This window comes from Oryctolagus cuniculus, chromosome 13 (genome assembly GCF_051225735.1).
Source record: "Oryctolagus cuniculus isolate XC-2025 breed Fujian yellow rabbit chromosome 13, ASM5122573v1, whole genome shotgun sequence".
Lineage (NCBI taxonomy): Eukaryota > Metazoa > Chordata > Mammalia > Lagomorpha > Leporidae > Oryctolagus > Oryctolagus cuniculus.
Genome location: NC_142879.1, coordinates 35171866 through 35184850, shown reverse-complemented (window position 1 = coordinate 35184850; position 12985 = coordinate 35171866). Strand labels below are relative to the sequence as shown.

The 12985-nt window shown below is 48.0% G+C and overlaps 1 protein-coding gene across 3 annotated transcripts in view; it reads right to left on the bottom strand.

The window, feature by feature from the left end:
- Positions 1-12985, bottom strand: part of MTARC1 (mitochondrial amidoxime reducing component 1) — a 68712-nt gene that overhangs the window by 37271 nt on the left and 18456 nt on the right. For 2 of the 3 annotated variants that reach the window (XM_008268405.5, XM_002717498.6), the window contains one exon: positions 5532-6529. The exons of the other annotated variant lie outside the window; for it this stretch is intronic. In XM_008268405.5, coding sequence (XP_008266627.2) covers positions 6403-6529 — 127 coding nt within the window. In that variant the 3' untranslated portion in view covers positions 5532-6402. Of the gene's footprint in view, positions 1-5531; positions 6530-12985 lie in introns of those variants that run through there. 3 annotated transcript variants of the gene reach the window in all.

Sequence of the window (12985 nt, the reverse complement as noted above, 5' to 3'; positions counted from 1 at the left end):
GGCTCGCAAATGAGTCATACGGACTCAGATCCTCGGTAGCTATGTGAGCGCCGGACGATCAATTATTCATGTGTTTACAAAGAGCTTTCCTGGTTGATGTTAACCAGAGCTGCTTGCAAAGAAGAGCTCTCCAGCTGTCCTCGGCCATCCTGGGCCTCTGACTAACAAGCCTCTCTAATTGCTGGGCAAGTCATCTGGAAGGTGCCCCTCCTCTAGACCAAGTAAACTCAGTGTCTCTGAGACTTTTTTGGGTGAAAAAATATTAATCAGAAACAACTGTGACAACAATCCTCTATTTACAGTATGTACTCCCAGCAAACTCTAGAGAGCGACATAGAAGTTACACTTGACTTAATTCCACAGGGCTGCACCAAGGCTGCAAACTGGACTACTGAAGACATGGGTCAAGGAGTACCCGAGAGCACGAGAAGTGAGTGGAAGGGAAGAGTCAAGGACTCTGTGGCTCTCACAAGGGAGGCAAGAGGAAGGACAGTCTAGAATGCTCTATGAAGGTAAGGCAGCATGACCAAGGACCACCAAGGGCGAGTGCATTAGATTGCTCAATAGCCAAATGTGAGTGAACCTGACCCACCCATCAAAAACAGCCTTGGAAGAAGCCGAATGCGAAGTCACTTCTTGGCCCCTTTTGTTACTTAATACAACCTACAGCCTGTCCAGGAAAACTAATAATATAATTACAGCATCTCCTCTCTGTGAGCCAAACCAGAGAGCAAGAGGGCAGGTGCTCCTCCCACCCCAGCCCCTGGTTCCCCATCAGCTGCTTAGAGAGAGAATTACAGTCAAGGCTGTGGCCTGGGCCTCTTCCTCTAAAGACAGTGCAGTAAGGGCAGACAAAGGATACACCTCAGATACATTTTTATTATCCCAATTCCAAGAACATCTATAGTGCCAAACTAGACTCTTCTCTTTGTTTGAAACTGTGTATCTTTAGATGTTATGGTAAGTTACTCATCCATGTCTAAGATGGTGGTAGAAGCAAGCAATATCTGTTCTGGCTTTGATGAGAGCATTGTATAAAGTCAGTGCAGATGTGTGGTTGGGCAATAGAAACCCAGGGTAACTCTGCTTCCCCGGGTGGGAGGTAACTAGTTGAGAGGAATTGCAACAGAAAGGTAAAGGCAGCAGACAGACCTCTCTGGTACATGAAGCACCCTGGAGCACTGTGATGGCGTGGCATTGTTGTAAGACCAGGACAGAAAGAGAGCCAGGGTTCCCCACCCCTCACTTTGATCCATGCTAACCTTCATGACTGCAGGTTCAGAAAAGGAGCCCAAAGAAAGGGAATGTTCCTCCCTAAAGCCCACAACAGGAGAACTGGTCTCTGTGCCTCCTTTAACCTCTCAAGCCTCACTCCCATCCTTTGTACCAACCAGAGGGGCGAAGGAGAAAAGAAAGCTTCCCAAGAGGGGCCTCTTCCATGTGGCAGGGCCGCTTTCAATGTCTTCTCATCCATGCCCCACTCCTGCTGACTGGAGTTCCTTGCCCCTGGCCAGCACTCCCTCTGCAGACCACAGTGATGTTTCTCAGAAGGCAATCAAAACCAAACTCTCCGGAGGGGCTGTATTAAACACAGATGTCTTCATGCAGGTCTCTCCTGAGCCTCAAGCAGGCTGTTCTGCCTTGGAAGAGGAGTGAGGCATGCAGGATTCCCAAACATACATGGTGCTTAGAATTCTTGTTTAGGATCATCTCTCCTGGAAAACTTTCAGAATCCCACGAACCAACAGAACTTTGGGGAATGCAATGCTAGGGTGTGGTACAGACACCTGGACTTGCTCTATCCCTTTCAAGGGACTCTGATGTATCTGTTTCCTGTCATCATTGATTGTTTTAACTTGTCACACCCTTAGAGTTCTGGGGACGCTGGCCTGAAGCTCTAGCCTTCAATCATGGTTGATGACAGCCTCCAAGCTGGCCATCCAAAGTCAAATTGGGGTAATCTAGCTCACCCAACCACCACACACTCTGATCAAGTTGACAGCCCTCCCACAAGCTCCTCTTCTAGCCCCATTCTCAGTAAAGGTAGAAGATGAGGAGGAATGTTTCTCCTTGTACGATTACCTCACTGCCATCAGGCCCACCCTGATTCCTTCCTGCCACTATGTTCCTAAACTGCTGCTTTGGTGTCCTGCAGCAGGTCTCTAACTTCTGTGGAAGTCAGGAGAGTCAGCCATCCAGGTAGCCCAGCTGGAGCTTTGCCACGTGCTCCTTTCCAAACTCTCCAGCTCTGGGTTTGCAATTCCCCACTGAGATCGCAGCATAAATTGCCACACAGAATGAATGCCCATTGAGGCTGGATGTTTTCTCCTGACCTCGAATGTCCACCACCCACCGGTGTAAGGAGATTCTTCGGAGGGTCAGTGATGGCCTGCATTCCTGATCCTATATTTCAAGTAGAATTGTGTGCAAACGTTCAGCATCCAAAATAACTAGGACATCAGCTTCACTTTTGGCATGAACCAACTCATTAAATATAAAATAAACACAAGCAAATGGCTTTTAAATCTCACTGACAGCATGTTTGGCAACTACTCTGAGATTCTGGAGGTCATTGGAACTTCTATCTTCAAACTGGAATCATCCTGACACTCTGAGCAGCAGGGACTCCCACCAAGAGAGAAAGGAGTCTCAGTGCCCCCTTGCATATGAGGGTTGCCTGCCAATGCCAGCTGCCTATTTGTAGAGAATCATGGTGTATATCTGAAGTGTGGCCTCTAACAAAGGGCTGCGTATGGAGAAGTGGATGTTAATTCTTACAAAGAGTTAGAAGTTCAAGCCTAAAGCATTCAGTTTTCCAAGAATCAAACTCCTAGGAATAGCCACCAAGCCCAGTCTTGGGTTTCTGATTGGTCCCTAACTGCTCCCTGCTTCTGGAGATTCAAATCCTGAGTGCTTTCAACCAGTGGTTCTTGAGGTCCTGTTACCAGCGCTGTCGCTGAGCTCATCTTTTGGTCCCAGTCTATCTGTATGCCTCAGTCTACTCAGTATGAAGTGTATTTACTGGGGAGGATGATGGCTCAGATTACCTGGATAACTGATTGATTGATTGGAGAGACACTTAGAGTTCCCAAGTGCTGGTTCACTCTCCAAATTCCCAAAACACCAGGCATGGGACCAGACCAAACCTAGCAACCAGGAACTCAACCCAGGTCTCACATGTGGGTGGTGGGGACCTAGTTGCTTGATCCATCCTTGGTGTCTCTGAAGGTAGGCATTAGCAGGAAGCTGGAGTCAGTAGATCCAGCCGGGTCAAATCCAGCTACTCCCACTTGGGATGAGATGTTGTAACTGCTAGGCCAAATGTCTGCCCCTACATAATTGTGTCAATTATCCACTTGCCACCAAGTGTGTAGAAAACAAATTGCAATAATTCACCAACCAGAAAACATTTACACACATCCTCTTGTCGCTGTTTCAGAGCTCAGCTAGAGTCCAGTCATTACTGACCTCTTTTTGAAAACCACAGTAAGAAATGCACCGCTCTTCCTAAAAAGCATGTCCTTCGAAGACAATGCTCAAGATGGGCATCTGACCTTGAGGTTAAGACGCCTGGTTTGCAAAGTCACCAATCAGCTTTCAAAGGCTGACTCAGGGACAAAAAATTAGGATGATCTGAAACCAGTCAAAGCCTCTCCCAATTATTCGCATGTTTTTGAACCCCTCTTTTCATGATTTGGTCAATCTTAGAGCATGAGATCAATAGAAAAATTTGACCCTGAGTTTCAACAAACTGACAAATGTTTTCCTTTTCTCCTTTTTAAAGGTTTTCAATGGATTATTTAAAATCAGACAATCACATGTCTTCATGGACTTCAGAACTTCTCCGTCCTCAATTGGAAGAGCACCCATATAGAAGTTGAGGGCACCAGCCAGGATGCAGGAGGCGTCCATGATGGTACAGCCACCCCCTGAGTGTTTTTAGGAAGTCAAGTTCTTACAGCAGAGGTGCAAGGAACATAAAAATTTATATAAGACAAAAAACTGCGCTATCCATCTGTGTTTTTTCCAACCCTTCCCACCCTGTGGGCTGAGCTGCCATTCACTCCCACTAGGTGGCACTGTCTCTTTTCAGGACCATTTCTTTATGCCCTTAAGAAGATGCATTTTTATCTCCCTGGGCAACATCTTGGAAACAGCAAACCGGAGCTCCTTCCCTATGTGGTGCCACTGTTCACTCCTGTATCTCAGGAGAGGTTTTGAAGCTGCAAGGGATATATGTGACCTTGTGTTTCATGGAAAGATGTTACCTGACTTTTCACAGAATCCAGATCAGAGTCTGGCAGCTCTTGTGAATTTGTTTTCTCCCTGACACTTCTTTGGCTGTCCCACTTTTGCATGCTATAAAGGATCCACCCAGTCCTCGTGGCCACCGTCTGAGAGGCAACAGTGCAGATCCAAGAACATCTATGGAAAATTGGTATCCCGAATGCTTCCTGAAGATCAGGTTCTTATGCCCTTTTCAAAAGTCAGCCAGGGGCCTGAGGGAAAAGCTTCCTGATATTCCAGCTTTACTCAAGGAACTCTTTAATTTCCATCACATGCCCAATGCACAGGGGCAGTAAAACAACCCAGAGCATTCCAGATCTGCTCATTCAATTCTTCCTCCTTCTCTTCTTTCGTCTTTCCCTAGAGAATCATAGTGAGACATTGAAGGTCTGCATTGTCAGTAGGTGCATGAAGAACCAGGAGAAAGAATTCCATATTCTTCCATAATCAAAGTTAAGTGGGGAGTTTTAAGAATCTGGTTTTTTTTTTTTTTTTGCTTTCAAACTTTTATTTAATGAATATAAATTTTCAAAGTACAGCTTATGGATTACAATGGCTTCCCCCCCCATAAAGTCCCTCCCACCCGCAACCCTCCCCTTTCCCACTCCCTCTCCCCTTCCATTCACATCAAGATTCATTTTCGATTCTCTTTATATACAGAAGATAAGTTGGGCATACATTAAGTAAAGATTTCAACAGTTTGCTCCCACACAGAAACATAAAGTGAAAAATACTGTTTGAGTACTAGTTATAGCATTAAATCTCAATGTACAGCACACTAAGGACAAAGATCCTACATGAGCAGTAAGTGCACAGTGACTCCTGTTGTTGACTTAACAAACTGACACTCTTGTTTATGGCATCAGTAATCACCCTAGGCTCTTGTCATGAGCTGTCAAGGCTATGGAAGCCCCCTGAGTTCACTGACTCTGATCATATTTAGACAAGGCCATGGTCAAAGTGGAAGTTCTCTCCTCCCTTCAGAGAAAGGTACCTCCTTCTTTGATGACCCATTCTTTCCACTGGGATCTCACTTGCAGAGATCTTTCATTAAGGTTCCCCCCCCCCCAGAGTGTCTTGGCTTTCCATGCCTGAAATAGTTTCATGGGCTTTTCAGCCAGATCTGCATGCCTTAAGGGCTGATTCTGAGGCCAGAGTGCTGTTTAGGACATCTGCCATTCTATGGGTTTGCTGTGTATCTCACTTCCCATGTTGGATCATTCTCTCCCTTTTTTATTCTATCAGCTAGTATTTGCAGACACTATTTTTGTTTATGTGATCCCTTTGGTTCTTAGTCCTATCATTATGATCAATTGTGAACAGAAATTGATCACTGGGACTAGTGGGATGGCATTGGTACATGCCACCTTGATAGGATTGAATTGGAATCCCCTGGTATGTTTCTAACTCTACCGTTTGAGGTAAGTCAGCTTGAACATGTCCCGAATTGCACATCTCTTCCCTCTCTTATTCCCACTCTTACATTTAACAGCCATCACTTTTCAGTTAAGTTTCAGCACTTAAGAAGAATTGTGTATTGATTACAGCATTCAACCAAAGGTATTAAGTAGAACAAACAAAAAAAATACTAAGAGGGATAACATATCAAGTTGCTCATCAACAGTCAGGGTGAGGGCTGATCAAGTCACCGTTTCTCATAGTGTTCATTTCACTTTAACAGGTTTCCTTTTTGGTGCTCAGTTAGTTGTCACCTATCAAGGAGAACAAGTGGTATTTGTCCCTTTGGGATTGGCTTATTACACTCAGCATAATGGTTTCTAAATTTCTAACAGGGATCACTTTTCAGTTAAAATTTAAACACCTAAGAATAATTGTGTGTTAATTACAGAGTTCAACCAATGGTACTAGAACAAAAAAATACTAAAATGGATAAAGTATTACATTGTACATCAACAGTCAGGACAAGAGCTGATCAAGTCACTGTTTCTCATAGTGTCTATTTCACTTCAACAGGTTTCCCCTTTGGTGCTCAGTTAGTTGTCACCGATCAGGGGAACATATGATATTTGTCCCTTTGGGACTGGCTTAGTTCACTCAGAAGTGCTTCCATTTTTGAGGACATTTTTTGAAGGTATCTGATATTTCAGATTCCCCTTACTGGCCCAGCAGGTACACAGGATCTCCCACTTTGACTGTCCCTGGGTTTTCCAGAACAAAATACTGCCCGAAGAGAGGTAATTTTCCATATAACTTTTGTTCAGCAGGGTCACACTGGCGGTAACTGCAACAGGAGAAAGAGCTTGATGAGTCGCAGCCAGACAGAAGCAAAACCTCAAATACATGTGGCTTTTCCTCCATCGGAGCCAGAACCCACCCTACACAGGGCTGAATGCTGCACAGCTCAAGAGAGCACTGTTGAAAAAAGAAATGTTGTTTTCCCCCTTGCAAATCACCTTAAAAGAAAATGAGAAAAAGAAAAAAAAGAGCACTATTGGTAGCAAAACAGCAGCTCCTGGAGTTGGGCAGTGGACATCCTGGAGGAGCACAGCCAGTGGCCTACCCTCAGACCTTTCTTCTACATTAACGTTCCCCTTTTCAGAATCAAGAGATTAGGTACTCAACACATCCAGCACACTTTATCACCTTCTTTTCCCCTAGGCACCCCTCCTCCTCACTGCTCTAGGTCTGCCTCTCTAACTTCTGCTCCGCCAGCCCCTCTGGCCTGGTGTCCCGCGGCCACCCTGCACACCTTTCTCCTTTCCACAGCCTGTCCATAGTTGCCCAGTCCTGAACTGCTTCCTGCACAACCTCAACGGACTCTGCTCCCCTTTTCTCATTCCCAGTGTCACAATCTTGCTTCCAACGTGGCCAGACTCCATTAGAGGTGATGTAATAACTTCTTAACCAACCTTTCTTCCTCTTCCTCCCCACCCCTCAACTCACTGTTGACACTACACTATATTACTGTCGCAATTTTGCTCTCTTCTTAGCATTCTTAGGCTCAGAAACCTTCAATGGCTCCCCAGTGCCTAAAGAATAACATTCCAACCCTTCAGCCTGGTGTGCAAGCCCCCTACTTGGCCCCAGCCAGCTTTTTCAAACCCGCCATGCTCTGCTCCTTGGCTCCAACCATGCAGCACTGGATTCCTCCATGTCCCTTCACCTTGCTTTGTTTCACCAGCTCAGTGGTTCCTCAGGGATTCCTGGGAGCACCTTTCCTCCAGTTCCCTAGGCATTAGAATTCCACATTTTCGGGCCAGTGCTGTGGCTCAATAGGCTAATCCTCCGCCTGCGGCGCCGGCACACCGGGTTCTAGTCCCGGTCGGGGTGCTGGATTCTGTCCTGGTTGCCCCTCTTCTAGTCCAGCTCTCTGCTGTGGCCCGGGAAGGCAGGGGAGGATGGCCCAAGTCCTTGAGCCCTGTACCCGTATGGAAGACCAGGAGAAGCACCTGGCTCCTGGCTTTGGATCAGTGCAGTGCGCCGGCTGCGGTGGCCATTATGGGGGTGAACCAATGGAAAAGGAAGACCTTTCTTTCTGTCTCTCTCTCTCTCTCTCTCTCTCTCTCACTGTCCACTCTGCCTGTCAAAAAAAAAAAAAAGAATTCCACATTTTTCTCAAGACCCAGCTCAAATGCTTCAGCTCCCACGAAGGAAGTCCAGGATCCCCCAGGCCAGGAGTCACATCCCTCTCCTCAGCTTTCTCTGCCCCTCCGACATTCCTGTTTTGTCCTACAGTGTCAGGGCACAAGTCTGTCTGCTCTGCAAAACAGGGAGTCCCTGGAGAACAGGGACTATGTCCAAGTCCCTTGTCCTGCTCACACCCAACATGGGTTCCCACGTCACCCATGACCACAAATGTTTGTTGAATGCATGAACGTGTTGGGGATGAGGCCCTCATTAGAGTCAGTTTGGACATCTTCGTCAGGCAGAAAACTGAAGAAGCCCAGGAAGCATGACCATGGGCAGATGTGTGGGAATGACACGGCAAGATTCCCCACACTTCTCCATCAGGGCCTGGTTCTCCTTCAGTCTCTTATTTAAGCCAACTCCCATTTTACACCACTTTTCTGTTTAACATGTTGTTACAAAGAACATCCATTTCATTCTGCCTTGCTTAAAAAAAAGAAAACTGTTGAATTAATTTGGTTCTAATTTTGTCCATCATTCCAGAAATGGCCAGTGAGAACACAAGAGAGAAACACAAATCTAGAAACTTCTCTGGAGATGCCCAGCCTGTGTCTCAAACCATGAACTCCAGCCCGCAGGCACTGCAGATGCTTCGCCTGCTGCTGGAGTCCCACTACCTGCATAGCTGCTATGCTGTAGTCACTAAAAAAATGTTGACTGAAGAAATGAAAGAATAAAAGAATGAATGATAACAATGAGCTGCTGGTCCAGGATGTCCTGCCTTCCAGAGCTAACCCCTGGCTCCATACTGAGGTTTCTGCAATGGCCTGGGACCCCGGGAACCCAGGCTTCTCCCCTCCTGCAACACGCAATGCCAGGGTCAACTAGGATCTGTGTGCCTCACAGAGGGGCCTCTGCAGGCCTGGAACAGATCAGCCACTTTCATGGCTTCTGATATCTTACAGCCACCAGGGTCTGGGAACTAGAGCCCCAGCTCTGATGATCTCAGCGAGGGAATTGACACTTGAGGTTCAGTGCATCACACATTCACAGTTTATAAGAAACTTCACACCTATTACCTCTTTAAATCTTTATAGCAAGCCTATATGGAATTTGTAATATCCTCATTTTACTGGTAGGTGCCCAAGATCCAGATCTCCTTGGTAAATCTGTGGCTACAGCTCAGGTCTGGCTGACTCCATATTGAAGACTCTTCCTATTGGGAATGTAATCCATCCCTTGTTATCTATCTATCTATCATCTACCTATCATCTATCTATCTATCTATCTATCTATCTATCTATCTATCATCTATCCACCTCCTAAGAACATCCCTAGGCCCAAGAAGATATCCATCTACAGAAAGCTTCCCATCAACCCCATACCTACACACTCACTTCTCCACCTCCACCAAGTAACTGAAGGGGACCCCCAGAAGCTGCTGCTCCTCTTAGTTCAGACTCCGTAAGCTGTGAGGAGTCAATGCCGAAACAGGCAGGTGATGGGGTCGACGCTGTGGTGTACCTGTTAAAGCTGCCGCCCGCAATGCTGGCATCCATATGGGTGCCAGCTCGTGTCCCGGCTGCTCCACTTCCAATCCAGCTCTCTCCTAAAGTGCCTGGGAAAGCTGCAGTAGATGTCAGTGTTTGGGCCTCTGTCACCCACATGGGAGACCTGGATGAAGCTCTTGGCTCCTGGTTTCAGCCTGGCTCAGCACTGGCCATTGCAGTCATTTGAGGAATAAACCAGCCAATGAAAGATCTCTCTCTCTCTCTTTCTCTCTCTCTCTAATGCTCTATCTCTCTATCTCTGTTTCTCTGTAACTCTTTCAAAATAAATAAATCTTTAAAAGGGGGTGGGGAAGTGGTCACCTGGTTTGGGAAGAGCTATGGGAATGAACTGGTTCCTGGCTGGGCAGCCTGCCAGGACATCTCAAGTCACAGTGGTCTGGCTGTTGGGCCGCCCTGTCAGCTCTGCCCACCCTCCTGCCTTACCTCCAAGTCACCCTCAGGGTTGTGGGAAGACTAAATGAGGTCATTAGCAACCTCTTGTGGCAATAAGTAGGTACTGCAAGTGGCCAAGTATACTATTCAACAGACTAGTAAACCCAGGATTACCTCATACATTGATCTTCCATGATCATATATACAAATATATACATAGACATATATATACACATACATATATATACATGCATATATATGCTCATAATATTTGTTGGGATTAACAAATTAGAAATGCTTAAAATATCTTTTTCCTTCCTTTCTTTCCTTCCTTCCTTCCTTCCCTCCTTTCTTTCTTTCTCTCTTTCTCTCTTTCTTTCTCCCCCCCCTTTTTTATAGAAAGAGAATCTTCCATCTGCTAGTTCATTCCCCAAATGGCTGAAATAGCCAGGGCTGGGCCAGGCCAAATACAGGAGTCAGGAACTTCATCCAGGTCTCCCACGTGGGTACAGGGGCCCAAGTACTTTGGGCCATCCTCCATTGCTTTCCCAGGCACATTAACAGGGAGCTGGATTGTAGTAAGTGGAGCATCTAGAACTCCAACTGCTGGTCCACATGGGATCCCAGCATCGCAGGTGGTAGCTTAACCCATTATGCCACAATGCCAGCCACGCAGTTTTCCTTTCAATGCAAATAAAATGTGCAATGACACTAATGACATGGCATTTAGCTTGAACAGAGGTCTCCTCGCTTACAGGGTGTGGTGTAAATGAAAACGCTCTGCCCACCAGGAAGTGCTGTGCACCTGGGAGGGCATCTCATCCTTCACACTGCTGGGTTGACCCATGCACTGCCCAAGGCCCATGCCATGGCTACAGGCTGGGTCTCTGGTCACTGCTCAGTCTCCACCCCAGCAGACCACGTGACCACAAGTCACTTGGGGGCACAGGCTGTCCCACAGGTTCCACAACTCACTGCCTCTAAGTCCTCGTTAAGAATTAAACAGGTGGCCGGCGCCACGGCTTAACAGGCTAATCCTCCGCCTTGCGGCGCCGGCACACCAGGTTCTAGTCCCGGTTGGGGCACCAGATTCTGTCCCGGTTGCCCCTCTTCCAGGCCAGCTCTCTGCTGTGGCCAGGGAGTGCAGTGGAGGATAGCCCAAGTGCTTGGGCCCTGCATCCCATGGGAGACCAGGAGAAGCACCTGGCTCCTGCCTTTGGATCAGCGCAGTGCGCTGGCTACAGCGCGCCGGCTGCGGCGGCCATTGGAGGTTGAACCAACGGCAAAAGGAAGACCTTTCTTTCTGTCTCTCTGTCTCTCTCTCTCACTGTCCACTCTGCCTGTAAAAAAAAAAGAATTAAACGGCACTGTGGGAGTCCCCAGAGAGGTGCCATGTCCACGCTGCTCCCCAGAGGCTGGCCACTGAGCGGGTGCGGGTCCCAGGTGTCATTTCAAGCAGCCTCAGAGAGTGGGGAGCAGCAGCTTCCACCTCCTCCTTCTCCCAGAAGGTGCTGAGTCTGTAACGGAGACCATCAGTGACCACAGCTTACACGGCATTGCAGGCAGTACTCACCATCTACTACAAACCACTTACTGCCTTACCAGAAGACAAACCACAAGGCCAGTATTTACAAATAAAGAAACTGGGACTTCGAGAACTGAAGGGCCTGCCCACAGCTCACTATGAGTAGGCGACAGGGCCAGACTGGGGGTGGAGCTTCTGTCTCCTCCCACGGAGCTGTCGCCACCAGGTCCCCCCTGTGCGTATAACAGCACAGCTAACACCAACAGCAAATGTCCTGTCGCCACAGGGTTCATGCATCAGCAAATCTGTGCAATAAACGTGCTCTATTCTTTCTACCAGGAGCCAGGTGACACGGAAGCAACACAGCTGCTCCTTAAGCCACTGGGATGTGTGTGTATGCGTGTGTGTGCATGTGTGTATGTGTGTGCATGTGTATGCGTGTGTGTGCATGCGTGTGTGCATGTGTGTATGTGTGTGCATGTGTATGCATGTGTGTATGTGTATGCGTGCGTGTGTGCATGTGCATGTGTGTGCATGTGTATGTGTGTGTTATGTGTGTGCATGTGTGTGCGTGTGCATGTGTGCACGTGCATGTGTATATGCGTGTATGTGCGTGTTTGTACATGTGGATGTGTGTGTGCATGTGTGTGTGCATGCGTGTGTGTGCATGTGGGTATGTGTGCATGTGTATGCATGTGTGTATGTGTATGCATGTGTGTGCATGTGTGTATGCGTGTATGTATGTGTATGCGTGTGTGTGTGCATGTGTGTATGTGTGTGTGTGTGTGTGTGTCACCGTCCCTTGAGAAAGGACAGTGTCATTTCCCCTGAGCAGGCAGGCCCGTCCATGTTTTACAGACAGAGGCTCCCCTGCGCCACTTGCCTGTGGAGGAGAGTTTTCTCTCTGCTCCCCATCTTGCTTGGCCCTGCTGAGCACTCGCATTGCAGAGGCAATACCAGCCTTTCCAGCACCACAAGCCCACACGGACAACAAACCCGTGTGGCTCCCAGCGACCTGCCCGAGAGCAAGAGGCTGCCGTGGACACCACTGTTTGCTTCCCTTCTCCTGATTTATGGGACTCTGCCGGGCCCTTCTCCTCCCGATTTATGAGCACCTGTCCTGGGGAGCACATAACTTACTACCTCCATGGCAGTTAAATCTCAGTCAGAGATAGGACAAGACACCTCGGCCAGCCGCAGTCTCCTGGGGTATTAGGCACAATTAGGGTCGGATTGAGGGGCTGCATGGAGCCTGCAGAAGGCGGGGGGAAGGGGAGCCAGCTCTCTGTGACCCCCCACTTTCCTGCCCTACCTCTGTGTTTGGGGTCAGTTATCCTCCACCTAGAAACACAGCTTCCCAGGGAGGGAGGGGGCGCTGGAGACACAGAGACGCAGCCCAAACACGCGGGTGTTGGGAAGAGGAATTTTCTGCAAGTGCAGGAGCTTTGGAATCCATTCTGACACCAGGCAGCACGCTGGGGCGGGAGACAGAGAACAAGATGTACAGAAAGGGATGATGGGGTGGGCACTGGAGCCACAGCTAAGGAGTTCCCAAGTGCCTAGGGTCAAGTCCAGCTTCCTGCTGATGTACACCCTGGGAGGCGGCAGGTGGTGTCCCATGTACTTGGGTCCTTGCCACCCC